Here is a 23,919-nt window from a genome sequence, read left to right on the forward strand (position 1 = left end):
CTTTCTTATAATATGCTTGAGGTCAGTCAGTAGATACAAGTTCAAAGGAAGCTGGCCTTCTCTTCTCTTGCTGCTTACTGAACCATTGTCCTTGGGCTAGTTTGCCAACCCTGAAGCTAGGTTTTCAGGTGATCTAGCCTTTTGTCTGGGTCATGATTATCCTGGTCATTCTGGCATACCTGAAAGCCAAACTGAAAACAAAGGATGTGCACCGGCCACACAGCAGAAGCTGCAAAATATTCTATCCATAGCCATAGATGTATCCAAGCCATAGATGGGTTATGTAACTGGGTCAGTGATTTGCTATCCTTTAATATAATTAAATTTCACCTAGAATTGTGCAGAAATGTTGCATAAAGTTCCATAGTAGATTGCACATTCTGGACCCTTAGGACCACACTTTTTTTCCTTTTCTGGGGACACTTCTCAACAGTTCCTACTGCCTCAGGGCAGTACAGAGCCTGAAATAAGTAGATATTTTCAGATGACTGCTACTTGGAAAAACCTGGGTTAAATCAGGCTAAGAAGACGGTCCTCCCACATTAGGGCCTCCTTCCTGTGGGAAGTCTGTAGTAAGTTTACTTTTGCACAGCAAGTACGTGCTCTGCTGTTGCTCCCTCCCCACCAGCTGTCAGTTGAATGAGTCTCTCCTTTTTAAACTTCTTTCTAGAAGCCTGAAAGCTGCACAGCTCACCATGCTTGTAGCAATCTACCTATTCTTTTATGACTGCACATCACACATGCCTGGTCCCCTGACTGGTTAAACTGACTGAGGCGGCTTCTGGTTACAGAAGTGTTCACACAGTAAGCTAAATGAAAGGAGATCATTATTTCATTGAGCTAAGATTTTCCATTCTTTGTGCCCTGCCCAAAATATCTTAAGTTCATAACACTCTCACAAATTACTGTGACAAATAGTAAGTTATTGTCCCTTATATCACGGTTCTAATTGGAACTTTGTGGAAAGCTACAAAATCTGGGTGGTGGCGTTTTTTTCTCTATTCATTTTTTAACAAGTGAACTTTGTATAATGCAGTATTAGGACTAACTGCTGCATTCTTTTGTATGCTGAAGCTTTCCCCAGTGTTTATAATTCTTTTCGACCAGATTGACAGTATGTCTGATCTACTCTTGTGTTTCTAGGATCACAACAGTCAAAATAAGCAAGAGTAAGAACACTGGATTAAGACCTCCAGTGATACAAATCGTTTCACCTAAAAAGAAACCAAAGGGAAAGCATCGAAATTTGTGTTTAACTTCTCAGTGTTGATGAAAATGAGTCTTATTCACCCCTCCTACCTTGTGTACAGCTACCCTGCAGCCACAATGCAGAATTACCCTGTGCTGAGCACAGATAAACATCTAAAGCTATTCCAATCAGCTGGTTCAAAGCCGAATTGTAGCTCTGCCCTTTCTGCCCTTTCTGTGACTGCTCATTAGATGTGCCTATAGACACTCCTTTTCAGAGGGAGGACAGAAGTAGCAGTAAAGATGAACTGAGATCTTAGCTTAGATTTAAGGAGGCATTTTTAGACCTAAGAGTCTTAACTCATCAAGTATCAGGCTCATTATGAACCTAATGAACACCCTGGTCACACTTCCACATATGTTATAAAGCATAACAGTCTTGCTAAATCTAACCACTGGTATGCAGATACAGACTGCCAACACCCCTAGGTTTTACACTTACTTAGAAGGTATTTCAGGCAGGTATTTGGTGCACATTCCTGCTATACCAGCTTCAGTGATTAGGCAGTAGCTCGGAGATGTTTTATGTACATTTAAATGTCGTGTGTAGTTAACCTAAAATACTGCTTTCAAATTGAAGTTAAACGAATGCCCGATTAATGAAAGACACACTGAGCTTTGCAATAAAAGGCTCATTTTAGGCTGCTATTAGTAACATACATGAGTATATTTGAAAGTCCTTGGATTTAATTTCTCCTTTCAAGTAGAAGCAGGCTACTAGAATAAGCAGTATGTAAAAATTATTTGTAAAGAGGCTCTAAAAGGTTGGATGGTATTTCTCATGGTGACCAAGATGATGTAGTCAGGTTCAGATTCAGCCAAGGTGATGTTGCTGAAAGCCAGATAGTACCTAGTGTTGTAGCTAGAGATGTAGTTTAGTAGCTACCATTTAATTTGCTTGGCAAAGGCCTTTTACTGAAGTCTTTTATGACCAACTTTTTCATCTACACTAAGTCAAATTTCCTCTACTTCCTACTAATTTGTCAGCAGCAATAAACCACATACCCACTCCATAGTAACATAGGCAGGGAGTTAGTTTATTCTCCACCCTGTATCTGCTTTGGTAATCTTGTTCTTTCTTAACCAACCTTCTACCCATCTCCCACGGTTTCTCAAAAGACTCAGTAGTTGTTTTGTTGGTCCCACTGACAGCCTGGGTTTTCTTGTAATGTTTTGATAACCAACACTAACATTTTCACAGACTTGAGCCTTAGTACCAGTCTCACAGCTGTCATTTATTATTATTTTTAATTGAACATTCTGTGTTTCTCATTTTACGTTTGGCAGCTAGGCTGGGAAGTATGCTGATGGAAACTACCACTCCAAAGACCTTTTAATCCCAATGACAGACCTGTCACCTGGCATACAGGGGCAGTTAGGTAAGGTGCCTAAGGTTAGACTCCTTAGAAAAAATTAAAGCTTGCATGTTTCTTTAGACATCCAAATGAAGATTCTCAAACCTTCCTCACTAAGCCGTTGCCTAACTTCTGACACTCTTAATGACCCCAGTCATATCTTTTATTTTCATCAGTAAAGCCCTTGGGCATACCCACAAGCAGACCTGAGCTGTTTTAAGTCTTTACAGTGTCAAATAGCCACATGCACAGCTAAGCTCCTGTGCTCTGCTGGAATCCAGGAGCTTCCCTCACTACTTTGTATGTGGATGCTGATGCAAATCACATCAGCTGAGCCTCTTCCCTTGTCTCTTGCCCCTGAGGACAATGGGTTGGTAACTCTGGGTCAGGCCTAGAAGGCAGAAGTGACAATGCCTAATGCTGTTATGATTAAATCCTTACATCTAGTTCCTAGTGCTTTTGCAGAAGCTCTCCTTTTCTCCTATAGAAAAATCCACTAGGTAGGATTTTCCTTTCTCTCTCTCCCCAAACCTTTAGAAAGTGAGAGCTGCATAAAAGATGATGCTTCCCAATCTATTTCATTCTATGATGAAAGTAATACTCAGAAACAAATAGAACTCCAGCTGTGTAGTGTACTGATTTAAGTCCTTGCTCTTCCACTTCCCCACTCTGGCATTCACTAATCTTATTTATCCTGGTTAGGTAATCTGCCTGTAGGACCACACATGTCTCTGCTTGTTTTGAAGAGCACCTCATTTACTGGGTGTATTGTACAATAACAAGAGCTACTGTACCAGTGAGATCCAGAGGTGAAGAAGAAAGGTTTTCATGGCAGTGCTACAAGCTCAGCTGCTGACCAGCCCGAACACAAGCTGTTGCTGTAGGACACTGTAACTTCCTTCTTGCACCCCTGATGATTCAAGTGATTTAGACAGTAGAAGATAAAAGTGTAGTCAGGTATAATTCATTCTACCTTAATTGCCTGATTTACATCAGACTACACAGCTAGTTTTTTGGCATTTTTTTGTCCTACCTTGCATTCTGCAGGTAAGTTCAAACAGCAAATAGGGTGTGAAGTTTTAGCTGGTTTTATATGCAGGTGGTGGAGGAAAGTGAACTGGATAAGATCTTCACTCTTCAGAAAGAATAAACCAGTAGGTATTTAACAACCTTTCTATTGTTGAAACAGAACCTGAAATTCTTCTTTCTCCCCATCATTAGCAATAATAAGGAACTGTTGAAAAAGGTTCCTGCTTTTTTTAAACCGTAAAACATATTAACAGTTCTAAGTTAATTTTTCTTAAGGTTCAAAACTTGAATTTTCAGACATACTAAAGAGCAGGACTAGCAAAAGCTTCAATAACAACACTCTCTCTCAACATGCTTAAGTATTTGAGTGTGAAGTTTTTTAGACAATAATATAGTATTAAAACCAAGCAAGTGCTGGTGAGCTCATGAGATGCTGTAATTTACACAGCAGAATACAAATCAATTCATTGCAGATTCTCTTCTTGTGCCACAGAAACAACCACCTCCCCCATCAAAACAAAAACCACACAAATGAAAACATTCATTATTCCTATAACATAGAAATACCTAATGGGGTTTTTTTCCTACATTGTTAAAAAGTAGGTATATTGCATAGCAGTTTAAAAAGTAGGACTTGCATAGATATATATATTTCTATATCATTCAGTTAACTCAGCTTTGGTCCGTTTTGTATCACTCCACTTGCCTTTGCCTCTCTTAGTAGTTGTCTATCAGCACCACCTCCTATTCCCTTAGTCCTATCTCCAGTTGTTCAGCGCTGTGGAGTAGGGAACAACGCCAGAATGAAGGAGGTCCAAGCAGTGTCCTAAAGGTCCTCCAGGAGGTCACTCCATGCCTGGTAAGCAGCACAGTCTTCAGTTCACACATGCACATCCCAGCAGCAAACAGCATTGCCACACTCCCACCAGCCCCAGCCCCAGGGAGCAGGGCAATTTTTCTGCTCTTGACCAGGTGACAAAAGGCCAATCTCTGCAGAAGACATTAAGGAGAACAGCAGGTGTTGCCAGTTTCCTATGCAAAGCAAAACACAAATTAGTTTTCCACTTTCTACTAAGTTTAGGGGGACTTACGTTGTGCTCCTTTTGATTGTTATAATTTGAGAACATAAGTAGTACTTAAACACTTGTTCTTTAAAAGATACACAGCAATTGTATGTTTATGTACTAACAAGAAGAACTGCAAAGCATTTTTGGTCTAACCAGTGACATTTAATCCCAGTGAAGCTGCAAGCTCTGCTTTCAGTGTTTTCACTGGTAAATGTCACTCTGCTACAGTGCTGCATTCACCAACTCTAAAGTAGCTTTTATCAGCAGTGGTGCCATGTGCCAGTGTTCCCAGCAGTTCCCAGACTGCTGGCTTAGCTTATTTTCTTTCAACAGCTGTGGAAAATATCTGAAACACAAAGGCAAGAGCTATTCCATTTTTATATAGAAGTGATTAATAGGAAATTAGATTTATAGAGTTGCTGAAGGTAAATGTTGTATTCTGATCCTTTACTTCTAAACTTCCAGTAATATACAGCTTGATTAGTTTATTGTCCTGTTTAAAGTTTGGTTTGATTGAATTGGAAGTGAATTTTAGTATGTAGGACTTAGGTTATAGACCTGACTGCGAGCCCAGGCAGCCAGTGAGCCAATTTAACAGTAAGCCGGGCATTTCTTTGCATTAGAGGTGCATATAAATGGTGTAGAGAGACCTGGAGCACTGGCTTCTGGGACAATCCCTTACAGCTTCTTGGCAACAAAGTTGGAACCCCCAGTGACCTGGAAAGACCTTGGACAATTGCAGCTCAAGAGGTCACAAAAGTGACACAGAAATTGTCTTTGCCGCCTCTTTCCCCCTTTCTGCTGCCTCATTAAGGAAGGCTGAACTCAGAGATTTTCAGAGATGTATATTCTACAGGCAGCCTTGTAGCTAAAGTAAGTAGATACTGAGGGAAGTAGATAATTGTAAATAGATATTTGAGGGAAACACCCTCAATAGCTGTTTGACCTTGTAGAGGCCCTGGTCCCCTCTGGTCCAATAGATTCCTGCCTCTTCCCACAGCATACTGATGATTGCCATGGGGTTCAGTAGGAGATACTGGTATTCTGCTGGTGGGGAAAAGCAAAAGCCTTGGTCTTTTTGAGGTGTAAGACATCAATCATTCTCCAAAATTTACTTTTGAATAGTGTTTTGAAATTCACTAGTAGGAGTGCTCATCTTCTCATCTTTAAGGAAGGCTGTAGATGATTCAGTTCCTTTCCATCATCCTTTCTGGTTTGTGTGCTGGCAGGAGCTGAACAGCAGCATTTCTAGTTTGCACATTCCCAAATGATTCCTCTTCTTTATAACGTACATATTTGTTTTCTCAGAATTTTCCCCTGTATTCCTTGAAGAGTGTATGATGTTGGACTCCAAGCAGAAGGACCACTGGTCTCTCTTCCTGCTGGCAGTGTGAGAGGGAGTAAGTAGGACTGGTCAGACCAGATTTTTGGAGGGGAATTGCCGCTGCAATTGCAACTGCACCAGTTCTAGGTAGGACATGTCTGCAGACACGCACTGAAGATTAACTGAAGGTTAATCTTCAGTTCTGATTTACAGATCACAGGCCCCAGTTCAGATAGTGATCTATTTGTTTGTGGGCTTCAGCAGGTTTATAACAGTCTCTTTCAGGGGCCAGTTCCTGAATCTAAGCATTTTGGGATAGGAACACCTATAGTCAGAGTATTATGAGGATTTTGCATACAGAAATCCTATAGAGCCACATCTGCTTTGTCTTGTTTGAATTCACATGTGTGAAAGGGGAAAGAGCAGAAGACATGAGTTATGATCGGATCATGGTTTTTTTTAAAGATGCCAAGTCTATAATTTTCCTGGTCCTTTTTCCTGCATGCAAGTGCTTTTCCATGGATCAAAGGGCATCTGAGAAGCAGCTTACAAATGATAAACAGTCAGTAGAAGCTATAAACTGAGTACATCATATCAAAACCTGAATATAGGAGAGGTATTTTATTATGATTTTGATTGTTGCCTGTTTTGTACCTCAGCAAAGTAGTAACAGCAGCTCAGTGTGGCGTTTAGAGCTACATAGAGGTTCACAAATAGACCCATTTAGTGTTATTTCATTACATGATGTTTTGTGAGTACACTTAGTTTGGAATTCGTTATGGCAATTACCTCTGTGTGTGCATCTAGACACAAGGATACCAAATACTGAAAGGACTGGAGCTGCTGGCCAGGCTTAATAAAGGGGAGAAGTACGATGAAGTGTATGGCTTGAGGGAGACCATGATTGTAAAAATTCAGCTTTTTATAAAACCTGTTATACAATTCTCAACTTCTGGGCTCAGTAGAATGTTAGGATGGCTACCTGATCTAAATCATATCCACAACTGGTGTTTTTTGTGTCAGACAGTGGAAAGTAAAGGACCAATGCTTGAGCTTTCATAGTAGATGGAGGCTAAAAGAATGCAGAGCCATTTAAGAAGGAAGACAGCTGGAAGGGTGCCTGAGAAGAGGGTTGCAAAGAGAGATGAACACCAGTGATCACAAAGAAAACTAGGGAAGAGGATGGGTGGGAGACATCTCGGAGGATTGGGTAGAGTGCAGACAGATTGATGGAAAACAATGGCAGTGAGGAAAGGACAGGAGAGAGGATGGCAATAGAACAGAAATGGCAATAGAACAGAAATGGCAATAGAACAGGTGGCAATAGAAGAGAAAGGGCTCAGGGAGCAGTGAAGATAAGACAGTATGTGTACTCCAGGTAGCTCTACTAAAGCAAAGGGGAAGTGGAGTTCCTGTTCAGCAGTGGTGCACATTTTTGTCTGTTCACTTAAAGCTGGATTTTGAATAGGAGATCAGTAGTTATACTGTACATTCAACTCACAAAAATAGTAAGTAGTAAATAATTTATTGGGGCTTTAGGTGCTTCTTATGCACTTGTCTGAAACAGCCCAGCTTCTGCAGGGATGCTGGTGGGTTTTGCCTGCAGACACAGGAGAACACATTGTTTCCTATGCCTTTATTTTCACTACAGTAACAAATGTTATTACAAATAGACATACCTAAACATGCCTTAAGTTACATGTCATGTAGTCGTGTACCAGTATTGCAGTCAACATTCCTGCAAATTAATTAAACTTTCCAGAAAATAAGACAAAATGCATCATTTAGTTCACAGATATGGAAAAGTTTCTTTGAAATGCAAAAAGGCAGCATGTGTGGTTGTTTTATGTCCTTACTCACCAAGCCAAACATATAAAAAACAGATCTTCATTCTCAGTAGATTGTAAAGTAGGATTTAAAGTCCCAGTGTGGATGTGCTTGAACTCAGGTTCAGCAGGAGGTTTGAAACCACAGTATATTGCTCTGATTTCAAAATTCAGGTATGCAAAGTTGATGCGTTCAGCTTCTGAGCTATAGAATACAAAAATAATACAAAATAAGTACACCATTGCAAGTTCCAAATTCAAGTATCTGTGAAGTTGATACCCTAAACTTTCAAGATTAAAACTGCATGCAGCATGTTACTTGTAAGGGACTTTGAGAAAACATCAGCAAAGTTGTGCATTAATAAATAGTTCAATTAAGATCAACAATAAAATCAGAACTGTTGGGGTCCCTCCCCTGCCATGTAGCCCTGGGAGAGGGGCCCTGAGGGCACAGACACGGGGTTTCCCTGCCCCTGCTCAGCCTCGTTCCCATTGGTTGGTTTGTGTTCCCTGCGCGGGCAGAAGGACCCTTGGTCCTGTGACTGGAACAGTTCCTGAGCAGAGCCCCGGCCATGCGGCTGGAGAAATAAACATCTCTCTGAAACAGCTATCAAGAATCTGTCTGTCCGTATATATTTCCTTTCCATGGGACTCCTGGTTTGGTATATGCGTGTTGCAGGATCCCCACTGCAACACAGAACATTTTTAGAAACAGTATTACAGTCTGTTGATTGTGGTAAGAAAACACAGCATTGCAATTATCACATCCCCAAGCCTGATTTCTGGGGCTGTGATCAAGGCAAAGCATGGGTGAGAGAATTTGGAACTCTGTAGCTCCAAAGCTGTTGCTTTTAAGTGAGGCTTCCCCTTTATCAGTGGGATCTTGCCATGAAGCAGGAAAGGAAATGTTCTGAACTGATTGTTATAGCCCTGAAGCAGAAACTCAGATTTTTTTCCCTCACCAGTGTATCTTTTACAAGCTGGTGAACTTGGAACAAAAAAAAAAAGGGGTATAGGGCCATGCTTTTATAAAAGAACTCTTTATTGCCATGTAACCCCAGCTGTGCAGAAAAGTACTGATTACATGGTAGTATTTAAGTTTAGTGAGAAATTTCTTGCCTGAAATTAATTTTGATACCAAGTGGAGTGCCTAATATACCCTGGTTTAAACCTTTTACTTTTAAGCAGTCTGTTTTTCAGTTGAACAATGTCTAAAATTAAGAGTACATTGTTTTGTTGTTAACATTTATACATGAATTTGAGATCCTCTGCTCCAAGGACATGACATGTTTTTGCCAAAACACCTTCCTCCTGTATGCTTGTAACTGTCTCCTAGTGTTTATTAAAAATAAAAAATAAAACCCAGTCACACCTATCAGCTAATAGATTCTTGTGAAGGTCCTAATACATCAGCCCATTTTTGATCAACTCTGAAGTGTTCTGCTGACTTAAGCCAAGGTTTAAGAGGTTTGTAAGTGGATCCCAGGTTTAATCCTAATTCAATTTCTTTGGCTTTATTATGTGCACAGATTTCATGGCTGATACTGATACAACACAAAGCTGTGACTGAGAGTGGGAGCTGTTTTGGTTATATAACCATGAGTCAAGGAACTGTAAACTTTTCCTTCATAGAAATAACCATGCCATCTCAGAGCTCTTTTCCTCCTTCATGACATGTAAAGAAATAAGGTATTTTTGACAGCTACTTTGAAATAATATCTTTTGTTTGTCCCTCCCCCATTTTTTCAAATTCACCTGCCATTGCCGTTTTTGAAATATATTTTTTGTGTAATTTTAAATGAATATACACACTTCTAATTTTTTACTTTATGAAAATACTCATTATTTACTTTTGTAATGTGTTTCATTTCTTTCAGATATTGTGCAATGGACCAGGAACATGTGTTCCTGTCTGTTTATCTGCTTTTCTTCTTGGCCTTCTACGAATGAAGAGAACAATCATTGTGTATGTAGAGAGCATCTGCCGTGTGGAAACTTTATCCCTGTCTGGAAAGATTCTTTACTACTTTTCAGATTATTTCATTGTTCAGTGGCCTGATCTAAAGAAAAAATATCCCAAGTCAGTGTATCTTGGTAGAATAGTGTAACAACAGAAGAAAAGCTAAGCTTTACCTAAAATAGACTCTGTAAGCTCCTCACTCACATTCCTGTAGTAATTTATTTTCAAGAATTCCTGTTACAAAATTAGGCTGGTACTGAAAAATGAGACAATAAAGATTTCTCTACATTTCAGTAAAATTTTTGTGTAGTTGTATTTATTGCTATCATGTAGGTGTGTTCACCAATAACCCATAGTGGCTCTAAGTCTATGCTGCCTCTGTTTTCATCTAGTTTTCCTGCTATATGAATGGTAATTTTTGTCTACAAATAAATATGGGAATTTGTATGAATGTAGCATTTCCTGTAAGGAAACTTTGTGTCATTTAAAAAATTGTAAGCAACAAAGTCTTTTCTAGCACAACAGGCTTTATTTCCTTTATGCTAGCAGTGAAGTCCCTTGTGAATCCTTCGAGTATAAAGGAAACAGTTATATTAAGTTGGCTTCATGACAGTTTGTACTTTGTAGTCTTCCAAAACCCGCAGAGCATTTAACTGGTATTATTTTTCCTCTGGTCTTGTCAAAGCTGTCCTTATGATCTGTTGTGCACCTTTTGAAAATTGTTGCTCACTTCTTAAGATAAATAAAAGAGTGGCAAGTGTCATGCTACAGGCACAATACTTACCAATTTAAGAGGTAGTTTCTTCAAAGCTTATGTACAAAAAGCCATACCAAATCTACATCAGAGCAAAACTGTCATCTGGGGAAATTGAACTGGTTCAAGCTCTAAAATAGAGAAAAAAAATCAGTAATAAGGGAAGGAACAGAGTTTCCCTCTTTTTCTGATACAGTGAATTTGACTTTCAGTATATCCTGTTTTCTCATTTCAAGGACCTTACTTTCAACAGTACAATATACACTTAAGACTTTGCCATGAAAAATGGTATCCTGTACATTGGAACAACTTTTAAAAGGTATTTTGTTGGCAGTAAGTGTGTGAAAGCATACTCCAGCATTTCACATTCATCTGGCAAAATGTAATTCTACAACTATCCCACCTATAAAGCAATATAAACACATCTGTCATCTGTACACACACAGAGCTATGTGGCTGGCTACAGAAACATAAACAAAGAAAAAAGCTCAAAGAGGAGTAGAAACGCCCTCGAGAGTGCACAGCCTGACTCTGGTGAAGCCAAGAGCAGCTCCTCACGCTGCCGCTGGAGGAGACTCTCGGAAGCCTTTTCCTCAGCGTCAGATGTCAAAACATTGCAGCAGCTATTCTGGTAGGGAATGGGGATGGAATTTAGCTCAGCAGAAACAATGGTTCCTGCTGTTAGGAAACAAGAGTCCAGAGGAATAGGCTGCTTTATGCAGAAAATCATTCTAAATCATCAGAAAACATTGTGCAGAAAACTACCGTCAAGATATTGCAAGGCCCTGTGTGGGCCTGTGGGGAAGCCAGCTGTTATAACCTGTCCAACAGGCTTAATAATCCTCAGCATAAGCAGAGGCCCTTGATGTGGTCACATGTGAGTTCAGAACAGGGAGTTTTTGTGGGTTTTAACCAAGATTATGTCTGAAATTAGAGAGCCGTTAATAGGTTAAGGCTATGTGAGAAGGACTTTGTGCAGCACATACTGAGGTCCTTGAAAATGACTTGGTTGAAGTAAATCTGATGTGTCCAAGGGCTTTTTTTCCCCCTGAATCAGAGTGAGGACTATCTTATGACTTTCTGCACAGTTGCAGATAGCTTGATAAGTTGGAGATACACTGGACTTTATTATGGCGACTGGTAATTTGTTTTACATCAGTGCTTTCTCTCCTGAATCTTGCTTTCTGTTTTGCAAGGGAACTAGAGTAGAGGGGAAGAGGACAGAGGCAGCCTCTTGCTCTGCTGCGGGTGCGGGGTGACGGCGCAGGATCAGTGCCCCGCGGCCGGGAGAAGCAGGGAGGAGCAGGGCGGTGGATGCGCTCCCGCTCCTCCCGCGCTCAGCAGCCCGGCCCGGCCGCGCCTCGGCGCCAGCACCGCCCGCGCTGCCCCTGCTCGGAGCAGGGCAGGGGCACCCGCCCGCACCCTGCTCGGGATTCCTACCGCAGCGAAAGCATCTCTGGCTGCTCTGTTACTCCCTCAGAGCCCTGCCCAGGGCAGGATTTGGGGTTTTGGTGTGCTTTCCAACTGCGGGTTCATAAACTTTGTGAGTCTGCCTTTGAACGCTGTGGAGTTCCAGGAATTTTCTTTCACCTGTCACCTGCATGGCAATGACTACTGCTAAAAGAAAGAACTTGCCTGTTCAGACTTGTCACCTCCCATGTAAACACTCTGAAGGTAACAGTGGATTTCTTTACAAGAGGCTGTCCTGAAAATCTGAATTGCTCCAGGCCAACTGATGTAGAAGAGTCTCATTTTCAAGGATTTGGGAAGACTTTTCCCACTTCTCTTCACTGCCAGCCTTCTGGGAGAGCAAAGCTAAGAGTATCTCAGCCTGTGTTCCCCCAACAGCACATTCTTTGCTCTGGTCAACGTGGGAAACACAGGTTAAAATAGCACATATAAAGTGGTTTCAAATTCAGATTGTTGGCTATGAGAGTGTGGGACACTACCTATTCCCTGGTACTGCTATTTTCCTTACTGGCTCAAGTGCCTACTTGAGTTAAGGGCATTTACTTTTCAGCTGTTTATAATTAGTTCTAGCAAGTGAAAACTTGGATTAGAAGTGACCCAGAAGTCTGTAAAGTTGAAGCAGGTAGAACTGCTCTGGAGAGCTCAGAAATGGGAAGATCACAGCCTAACTCTGACCAAAGCCCTCAACAAAATACTGCATGACAGCCTTAGGAGACAGTTCAGAAAAATCTGGCTCAAATTCTCTTAAAGGAAGTTTTGTTATCAACCAGAGCGACCTTTCCTTGAAGAGATTATCTCAAATAACTGCTAGTTCTCTCCAAAAGCACAGTGGAGCTGAAGTAAACTAGCATTTTGTTATTGAGAAGCTCTTTCTTATCTTTTGTTTTTAGAAGGTGGGTACAACCAAACAGTCTATTGTTCTAGGGGAAAACTGCATTCTTCCTCCCCCAGCACAGAACAGAAAACAGCCCTCCCAGGGTCTAGCAATCAACTTAAAGGTCGCTGACTGGATTCCTTAAGTTTAGATTCTTGGGGTTTGCTATGTCTCATTTTTTCTCTTAAATATTAATATTATGTCAAACACGTTTGCATTGCATACAAGGAATGTTTGATATGAAATACATTACCTCTTTTTCTCCATTTCCAAAAGAGGAAACCATAATACCTTATATTTAAAGCAAAATGAAGAACTATATTCTTAAAGAAAGCAAATATGATTTTATGGAAATATCATCATCAAAATTGGCAAAGATTTTCAAAGAGAACAGAAGGCATCCAGAAATTCTTTCCCTGAGTCCTAGCATGAAAGCCAAATTCTAAATGAGTTTTAGTTATCAGATTGTTTTATCTAGATATGCATTAGCTGACAAATATTAAATATTCAGAGTTGCTTCTCTTTGGACCTGGTTGTCTCCTAGTGGAGAGTATGTAATGTACATTAAAGACAGGTTAATTTTATTTCTAAAAAGGAGGAAGAGAAGGTAAAAGAGGAGCACCAGTTAGAAATAAAATAACTATGTAAGAAAAAGGTTGACTCTTGATAAAAACAGCTTAAGAGAGTATTTCTATGTTGTACCAGAAGAAAGCTAAACAGACTGATCTGAAAGCTTAACAGACTGATCTACTTTCAGACAATGATTCAAGTTTCTACAACTCAGCCATGGCCATTCCAATAAAGTTATGCTGTTCTGTTTCATTTTGCAAGACATTAAGGATTTCTGGGAACAGTAGTCAAAGTCTCAGGAACAACTTCTGAAGTTGTACTCACATAATTCTTTAGATACCTGTTTTTCCATGCAAAAACATCCTGTCATAACAAAGGACAGTTAATACCTTGAAATAAAAGGCTGTATACAAATAGCACATAGATAATTTTAAACATACAAATGCAAGTCATGTTTGTAAAGCAAAGAGATCCTCTTAAATCTGTGCAAGGGACTCTAGAGCATATCCAGACCCAAAGTGAACACCTTTTCCTACCTCATTTTCACCTCCAGATGAGCTTATCAGTGTGCCTTAGCCAATGTGCAATCACAGACTGCATCCAAGCAGCAGCCAGTTTCCCTGGGACAGGAGAGAAAGTAGGATGCCTACAGGGAAGAATAGCTCAGAGGGAGTTAGTGGCACTTGCACAAAAATCTTTACTTTGTTTAGTGCCAAGTGGCACCATCCAGCTGAAGACATTTTTGCCCCACACTTCAGTCCTTGGCAAACAGCACAAAAGACTCACTGACACCATTTCTTTCTAGCTACTGTTCCTCTTACATCTTCTTAATGGAAATGAAGGCTTCTAACAGACCCTCAGGTTGCTCGCAGCACAAACTGAGCTCTAGACCTTTCTGAAACTTGAATTTGACTTTTTCCAATGACCATACTTCCTGATAGTGTAATGGTAGTCTCATGACCAGTATTGTTGAAATCAATAGGAAGTACTCAGAGGCAGAGGTCATCTTGCATAAGCAGCTTGGTAACAACCAGAATTTTGCACAAGAATTCAAGAAAACCAGTAGCTCTCACAGTAACAGCTTTGGACAACATTTTTCCTCTGCATTGCTGTTTCATGCTGCAATGGCAATGGAGAAGGAAATGAAAGTGGCATATGATACATGAAGATGGACCTTTGTTGACATACTGCTTTACACTCAGGTCACTATTCTTCAGAGCGTAACATTTCCTATTTAGAATTTCTTATATCTATTTTACTTCCTCACCCAAAAATGTTTAACATGTTTTGTAATCCAATTCATTAACTAGTCAGACAGAAATATGCATGCAACAGAAATAAGCAATCTCACATTTAGCTGTGCCAGGGATAGGCTTTAACCATGCATGCATCTATAAAAAGATGTATTTGTTGATTGATAATGTGAGTTTTACACATAACTTGTGTTACCTTTGCATGTACTTGAGGAACAAAGCTGAACAAGATGTTTGATGTGTTTGTTATTCTCTAACAAGAGACAGAGTAGAAGTACCAATATTTAAGAGACAAAAATGGGGGAAATGAGGGTCTCTCTGAGGAATGTTTAATGTTTCAAAAAACTTAAAACACTTTATCAGTTATTATGCATATTAAACAAGTATATTGTAAATTGATGAATTAATGAACAGTAGCACAGACACTAGTCCACTATTCCACCCAGAATGTTTCATTTGCAGTTTGGAGTGCCTTTTTTTTCCCCGAGGAAGTGTGTTGGGGGTGAGACAAGTGCTCAAAGAGATTTTGTATGAACTTCAGAGGAAGACAGTATTCTTAGATGGATTAAATTGTCCTTGCACTATGTAGCAAATAATTTTTAAAGGAGTCCATAACAAAGTTATAGTATTTTTTCAATATTGAGATGAGCTTTAAGAAGTATTTTAGACCCTACAGTGAAGTTGCTGTGCATAATCCTACCTCTTCTATGCATCAGTGCACAGTAGGTTCTTAAAATCAAAAAAACCCTCTACTTGGTTTAAGAAAGAGTGGATATTTGTAATGCTATATCAACAGTCAGATCTGCTCAGTTAGCATTACTGTAAATTCTACTTTCAGCTGCCAGTAGCTTGGCAATTAGAGTTTCCTGCTTTATTGTTAAACACTGCAATTGAACTCTGCTGCTTTTCATTTGTGATCCAGCTTGGGATGTCAGCTGACACTGAAATGAATGTCCTAACCTCCAATTCAGTGGCTTAAAGGATATCTCCCCAGCATTCACTGCCAAGATGAAATCCAGAAATTATTATTCAGCAGCAGTAAACAGGGCCTGTTTTTGCAGGCACCCATTTGTAAAAAAGCAAGCATGACAGCTGGGAATTACAGTTAAATGTGCTTTTTATACTCACACTGAAAAGCAGAATATTAAAAGTAATGTAGCTGTATTTGTAAAGAAGCACTTAAGTGACATCTTAGCAGCTCTGCACTAATACTTGTAATAATTCCTTTAAAAAGTAACTTCATATCAGGGTACACTAAGTCACATTTTTCAGTGGAGTTAGAGGAAAAATAAATACCTTCAAAAGTTACTGGTGGAAGGATCTCCACTCTTCTGTCACTTCCAGATAGAAGATGACCACTGACAAGAAAATCTCAGAGCACATCCCAATTCTAAACATATTTTTCATTAAACTCCAGACTAGAGAGAATTCATTAAAATCTTCATCTAACTTTTTATTTGAATAACACTAGGGGTAGAATAGGAAGGCTGAAGAAATACAGACAGAGCTGCTTCCATGTAAAGTGTTACTTTGGAAAGATTGAACAGGTAATTCTGAAAGAAATTGTTACTGCTGCCTTGCTGCCCTAACACAGCGCCCCCCCTCAAGTTCCTTCAGGTTTATTGAAGAATCAGAATATATCACAAAGCAGTTACGATTTTATACTGGTTAGACTGAATTTACACAGTTCAGCACTGTGCCATGATGTAATGAACATTTCTATATGCTCGTTTGCCAAGCTTTTCCTCTGAAGAAAGTTTGTTACAGACTGCAGATACAACTTTATTTTGTACCTGTTTACTTACAGTTTTAACCTCCATGACCAGAATTTTCCTCTGTGTTTACAAGTAAACATTACCAGTACCTTCTACTCCATCCCACAACCCCTTTTGGAGCTGGGTCAACACATGCAGGAACTGCAGATACAGAACTGAACCATCCCCACACTGCATTTATTACTGGGCAAGCACACCTAGCACACACTAAGTACATCAGATTGATATCACTGAGTTTCAAAAAATAGGTGTTGCTTGCATTAAAACTTAAGCAAACAATTATTTTAAATATTAAATCTTTGTTTCAGTTTGGGAGGGAAAAAAAAGAAAAAGAAGGGGAAAAAATACTTCTCCACAGCACCAAAAAAACACAAAGCCAAAATAAACAAGCAAAAAAAAAAAAATTGAAACCATCAAAAAACCCCCACACTTAACATCATCTGGAAATTCTGAAGTTTTGTGGGATGCAATGTGAGCATAAAATGGACAAGATTAATGACCTGGGATAAAGTGGCTAAAAACCTCAGCATTCTGTATTCTGGTACAGTCTCAGTTATCTGAGCATCAGCTATTCCTAATTCCCTTCTCTCCCCCAAGTCTGAATCACATCCTCTGACATGTACTGAAGTACATTAACAGTGACATGGATTATTTGAAACCTCTCTTATTCAAACAGATTTGGGATCCAAACTATTGTAATAACTGAGTTTCCATGCCATGGTAGCCAGCGTCTGGCTAAATGCCACTGTATCTCAGCCAGTCATTCATGTGCAACACTCAGCAGTCTTTGCACCATTCCAGTCCCAAAAAACCCTATAAAGCACTCTGATGATCACTTGCTATTTTTTTTGCAAATATTGTTTTGCTCTTGAAGTTATCTTAATTTCTAAGTATAGCTTTTTCATGAAATTTCACAGAAGGATAATGAACGAAAATTAACAGAGAGGCAAAAACCAGCACATTTTCTCAAGCTTGTAAGGATACCATGTCAGAGGTGGAAAATATTTATGACAAGGAATTAGTCTCATTTAGAAAGTACTGCCTAGATAATTAAAATTGGAAGAAGTCACGGAATTAGACAGCAAGGAGAAGGGTTTTATTCCTTTTTTTCTATGTAAAGATTTTGATTATTAAGACTGGATTAAGTTTATTATTACTGGATAATTAACCAACCTTTTAAAATATCAGCACTGCTCAAGAATAGTCTTGTTCCAATAAGTGAGCACAAAGACTTTAACCATCAAATAACTGATCTGGTTACAGGTCAATTGTTGTAATTATTTTGTGTTTGGCATCCAAATAAATAAATTTGAATAATGCAGCATGAATTTGCATGGAAAAAAGTTACCACATACTACTTTAAATCAATTATCTTGTGATGTTATTATTGGGGAACACAATGGAGAATGAAGAAAAAAATTGGTGTTATCACACCAGTCCTTGAAAGATGTGAATTTGTTCAGACCTGTTAAGAGCTGCACTGAAATAAAAGCAAGGAGAACATGCTCAAGTGGCATAAAAATCAATTTTAGAGGTTCAGAAAGGGAGATAAAGTGTTGAAATCAATCTCAGATCATGCTGAGCAGGCATCAGCCAAATAGTAAATGTAATAACTTCTTCTGCATCCTGGAGAGACAGAAATTGCTTCTTCAATATCTATACATGAAAACTTACATTTCATGTGTATAGATGGAAAGTTAAAGTGGTAGCCAGAAGCCAAGAATTACAGAAGCACAAAATACCACAAAGTTACAGTTTTCTCCCTTCCCCTGATTCCCTCACAGAGCTATCCCCTCCAAAAGAGAGGGCAAAACTGACTTACAAAGCTTCATTAAAAAATAAGGAATCTTTCAGGCTTTAAAGTCATTCTACATCAGAATTAATGTGTTATAATCATTAACTTTTGCATGCATTCAGAGTTTAAGAGTGGAACACCTCCTTAATATTCCATCTTTATAATTTTGAGGCAGTCAGGCAGCACCCCCTTCTCCTCAGGGCAAAGGTGCCTGTGCCTGGGGTGTTCCTTCGGCTCCCAGAGCAGCAATTCCCGTGAAGCTGCAAACAGCAGCAGCTCATGTGAAGACCACTTGGCCTTCCTCTCTGTCATTAGAGAATTACAGTTCAAAAACAGTTTTGGCAGTAGGTGTGTGTGTGCTCATCCTTTGTGGCTCATTCCTCTGCCACAGGGAGGACAAATTCTGGTGTGTGCTGGCTGGTTGGGCTCAGCCTTGGCTCATCCAGGGCTGCGAAGGAGGTGGCCTGGTGAACTTCAGGAGCTACAGTGTGACTGGTAGGAAGTTTTAAGAAGAGCCATCAGAAGCAAAATAATTAAGAAGGAAAAGGCCACCCTTTTAACAGGTCTAGTGTTTACAAGTAGCACAAAGAGACAGTGCCAAGTTATTTTCCTACCAAAGTCTGCCTTAAGTAGAGGTACAAGAACTGAGTTGTTTTTTCTTCACACACGTGAAACAGAACAGCGAAGAAAGACACACCAAGTCTTGTCTTCCTTGCAAGGAGCAGTTCTGGTAGCACATGCTGTCCCTGCAGGCATTTCCTTTGTGTGTATTGCTATACTGCTGTTGTAGGCAAACATCGCTGTGAAATGAAACTGAGGGCTGTTAACACCGAGTCAAACACTTCGGCACCTCTGTGCTGGTGAGACAGTCTGGCTGCAAGTGTTTAGGTCCTACTGATGGAGAAGTGGAGCCATCAAGTAAGAGGGAGAAAGGGCCCTCTGATCCACCTGCTGCAAGCCAGCAGACTGCTGTTCCCGTGCTTGAGGAGCAGAATTGTAAAATATGTCAGGCATTTTGATTGCACAGCAAGCAATCTGAAGTCCTTTGTTGCCTTCTGCTTGTTTTAGCAAGTTAAAAACCAACACCAGCAGCAAGCCTTTCACCCAGTCAGGGAGGAGGCAGGGAGAGGCACATGACAACACAGGACCCCCAACAGTAATCAGGTTGCTGGTAAATTATTTTTAGATTTTTTTTTTCTATATTAGCACGGAATGTACTTCAGCATTCAACTGTTCTTCTAGCTATACCCCCACTGATAAGAATGCAGCTATCACAGCTTAAGAGACGGTCACGAACCTCAAATAAAAATAAAAGAAAAGTCTCCTTAAGCTTATTTATGAACAGCTAGCACCACAAGGTAACAAAACCCCCTATTCTCATAAAAGTATGGGGGACAGAAGATGACATCAGTGCTAGAATGAGTGAAAAAGTAATAGACTAAGAAGCAAACATTTAGATATTTTAACAAACTGAATATATTGTTTTGGTTTAAGTACAGCTTAATCTCTAAAAATACAAACATGTAGATACGTCTTTCTCTTCAGCAAGTTATTTTATCATAAACATGAGTAACATATATGTCCTTAAAAAATAGTCACAAAATGGAATCTTTCCCAACGTTAAGACCTGGGCTCCCAGTATTGCAACTGTCAGAACTGATGCTTAAAATCTCTTCTCAAATGAGGGACTTCCACCACAACACACTTTGAAGAAAAGTCTGTGTTTGAATTTCCTTTTTTTTTTTTTCTACTTCAGTATTTTAGGTTTGGTCCTATGCAATTCTCTGAGCATTTTGGCTTCATGTGCATCTCAGAAAACATCTCCATATAAGGGAATTTACTCAAGCAACATAGGGAAAACACAGAACACAGATATCAGATAATAATTCCATCAAGGCTGAATTTGGCCCCATGATTCAGTTTGTGGTATTTGAAAGAAGTCTCTGTACTTAGTTTTTCCAGATGTTGATTTTAAGACACTTGCAAGCTACTTTTAGGTAGAATTAATGACTGTCGAGAAAATGCTGTCTTCTGCAGTCTGGTACAGAGGAAAGGAGAGTGGGCTATGAACACCTCTTAGTGCCTGTAATTGTTCTACAAGGCAAGAGGATCTCTCATGGGATGATAATGGTCTGGTAAAGTAGTTGAGAGGCAATACAGCACACATACAGCATGGCATGTTTAATCAAAGTACCAAGGGCAATGCTGCAAACCCCCAGAATGTTCCAAAGTAATTAGCAGTGTGAGCACAGCATTGTTGTAAAGTAGATATTTGAGGTAACATATGAATAAACATTATACCAGCTTACCTAGGACATGCATTATTTTGAAAAGGAATCCTAATAAATGAAAGATTAGGAACAGCTTCGGGTAGTACTAAAGCTCTTCTGTAGAGTTCTTATTTTGCAGTTTCAGTGCTGTTGCTAATGCTAACCATCAGTAAGATTCAAGTCTTACTGGAGTCACAAGTTGTATTTATCCTACAGCAATTTTAATAACTTTAGTCACATAAGTTAATTAGGCTAAAACATTACTGAGCGTTGGTGTCACCACCACCCTGGGACGGGCCATTTCACAACTGGGAGCAGTTAACACGCTGACATGGCAGCCTGAGAAAAACTCCCCCAAATTCAAGAGAATTGCAAAAGGGCTTAGTTAGCTCCTTGCCTCTTAGCTGAGGCACATCAAAGGGGGCGTGAGCAGTACAGCCTTCCTTTGGCCTCACCAAGTCAGTACACTCACTCACTCACTCAGGAGTATTCCTTTTTCTTAATCCTTAGGAGACAACACAGTTGTAACTCAGAAATCCTAGAGTATCCTTCCCCTTCCTGAAGCAGCGGGCTCTTGGCCAGCGCTGTCTTTAGCCAGCTCCCCCCGGTTACCTGCAGGCCAGCGAGCTCCATCGACAGCAGAGCAGTGTGGGACCCCTCCTCCCCTGAGTCACCTCCTGCCTGTACCAAGGCAGCACAACTCCTGCTTTGATTTCTCCCTGCACTCCAGTACTTCCAAGCTCTGTAGCTCCCACTTCCCACCCAGGAACCTACTCCTCTGCTCCAGGCAAAAATCACACCCATGACCACAAACACACACAGTGGTGTATTTCTTCATCTGCTCCTACCCAGCCCCACGGCTGGTACCACCATTCTCCCCCGTTCAGAACCCTATTCCTCTTCCTCAGAACAGCCACACCACTCGGCAAAGCATTCCTCCTTCCCCTATAGATCACCCTTTACAGCTCATCCTAGCAAATTATCTTCCTGTACGGAGTTTAGCTCTCCCAAACTAACTCCTTTATCCTTTAGGGAAATCATCCCACTCCTCCTCAGCTGAGCCAGCTGCTTAAACCAAGGCCCTTTATCAGGATCAGATGGGTAAGAAGGAGACAATGCTGCACCCCTGAGATGGCTGGGCTCGACTCCACCAGTAGGAGTCAACAGTCTCTCTCCTGCACATCTTCAGCCATTGAGGAGAACACAGAAATCAAATGTGTTTCTGAAAGTTTGATTGAGCCACATTGATTCTATAGATTATGGTGGAATTACACATGGGATAATTTAAACTCAGGGAGTTTAACTGGACTACACATATGCTTATAATAATTCATGTGCAAGAATATTTGCAAGATTATGGTCCACGTTTCCAAGAAAACAGACTTAGTCTCTTCAGAGCTCTTTTTCTCTCATTTCCAACTGAAGTCATCAGCACGTGTTTATGATATTACATGTGGTGGCTGAAGAAGTTATTACAATGTCACAAAGAGGATTATGATTTCAGGTGGGGAATAATTCTTGTACAAATCCTCTTTCCATACAAACAGCCTTAGTAGTAAGAAATGTGGAAAAATAGGGCAAAGATAAGAGATTTACCCATAATGAGCCAGATTGCCCAGTATGCTCCAGCTGCTTTGTAGTGCACTGATGGGCTTAAATTTGCTTTGTGTTGTCAGAGTGATGCAAAAGAGAACGTGTTTTTAACTACACTCAGATATTTATTGTACAACCTCTTCCCCCAGGTGTGAGCATATTACCGACCACAGAATAAAAGGCAACAATGACCCCAAAAGATTGGCAGTTTCCTAATCAGATGTTCAGTATCAGCATAAAAACAACAAATGGTATTTGTGCCCTGCTCAGATGAGGTAAAACCCCCACAAACTACAGGATTTATTTGAGGATAATTTAAACTTAATTGTACAGCAAGAAAATGGCAGGCCATATTTTTGCCTGCTACTAATCAGGACCATTTTATTCCAAAATTGATGAAATGTATAATTTATGGAGCTGAGAAAATCATACCAACTGTAAATGTCTCAAACTTCCCAAGCCACTGTGTATTGCAGCAAAAATGACTGAGAGCATTAACAAACAGTGTCCTGATCCAACATTACTTAAGTAAATGGAAACATTTCCAAGGACTTTGGAGGATGTTGAATCTAGCCCTAAATCACATGTTCTCTGAGGTCATGAAAGATGAGTTTATCCCAACATGAATGTCTAAAAACTAATGAACTTTCATTATGTTTATGTGAACTGCCATTTCCCTCACCCCATTCTTCAGTTTCCTGCCTCTCTTGCACAGTTTCCTTTTCCCAATGGGTTCTTTAGGCAGTTCTGCTTCCTTTAATTAGGAACAGCCCTGGCTGTTTTCCTTAGAGGCAGTGCAGTGGAGAAGCGGTTTGAGTTGAGCTGATCCACAGCACCACCGAATGAAACAACCTCTGGGCTGCCCTGCAAGTTCCTCAGGACTGTTACAGCCCCACCACAAGTCCTTTGAAAGAGGCGTGTTGGTTTCAGCTGGAGTTAGACCACTTAGCCCTGGTATTTTGCTATGAAATTGAAGCACAGACCTGTTCTCTCTGTGGGATACCAAGTAGGTGGCTAAGTGGGCCACAGCTCCAGCAGCCAGCCTTACAGCCTGCTGTGTCTTATCCAACTAGTCCTACCAGTGGATCATCTTAGGATATTTATTTTCAAATTTATTAAAATTTAACCGTATTCAAAAGGCTACTTTAACACTGAAGGAAACACACTGCTGTATTTTCGGGTCTTCACTCCATGGACCAAGTGTTCACTGTGTACTCGCTTTCCAGAGTGGTTTCAGTGCCGAAGCCAGGTCCATCGCTGGCTCGCAGGAACGAGCGCTCCCTGGGCTGGATCTGGTGTAATCCCGCTGGTATGCCCAGCACGTGTGTGCCCTGTGCCTTCCACAGAGGGACGGGACTCCCACGGCTCCCCAGCGGCCACTAACACAGCGCAGCGCTGTCTTTCCGTGCCTTAACGCCGTAGGGAAGGGGGTGACCCGCACCAAACTCCGGAGGTGCTGGCTCCCGCAGGATCCGTGCCCAGGAGCACATGGTGCAGAGGAACTATGAGATCGAGATGAGCATGAGCCCGTCGTCCTGCTACACTTCAATCTCACTTCGACGACTTGTGCATGTCTTTCCTCCGTCTTGCTCCGTCTCCCAGCGTTGTTCCAAGTTTCCTGATATTCTGTAACCCTTTCAAGGAATTTCACAAGTAGCTCAGGCCACGGCACAGCGCAAGACAGAGGTGTGCATGAGCGTTTCCCCGGCATCCAGCCCTGCCCGCGGCCGGTCCCACTCTGCCCGGGCTCCCCGAC

The 23,919-nt window shown here is 40.6% G+C and overlaps 1 protein-coding gene across 1 annotated transcript in view; it reads left to right on the plus strand.

Annotated features, from left to right (window-relative positions):
* The window catches only part of ALG14 (ALG14 UDP-N-acetylglucosaminyltransferase subunit), a 21,007-nt gene extending 10,899 nt beyond the window's left edge, over positions 1-10,108 (plus strand). The window contains exon 4 of the mRNA XM_048313034.1: positions 9,727-10,108. Coding sequence (XP_048168991.1) covers positions 9,727-9,957 — 231 coding nt within the window. The 3' untranslated portion in view covers positions 9,958-10,108. The remainder of the gene's footprint in view (positions 1-9,726) is intronic.
* The last annotated feature ends 13,811 nt before the right edge of the window (positions 10,109-23,919 follow it).

Source organism: Corvus hawaiiensis, chromosome 9, assembly GCF_020740725.1.
Source record: "Corvus hawaiiensis isolate bCorHaw1 chromosome 9, bCorHaw1.pri.cur, whole genome shotgun sequence".
NCBI classification, from domain to species: Eukaryota; Metazoa; Chordata; class Aves; order Passeriformes; family Corvidae; genus Corvus; species Corvus hawaiiensis.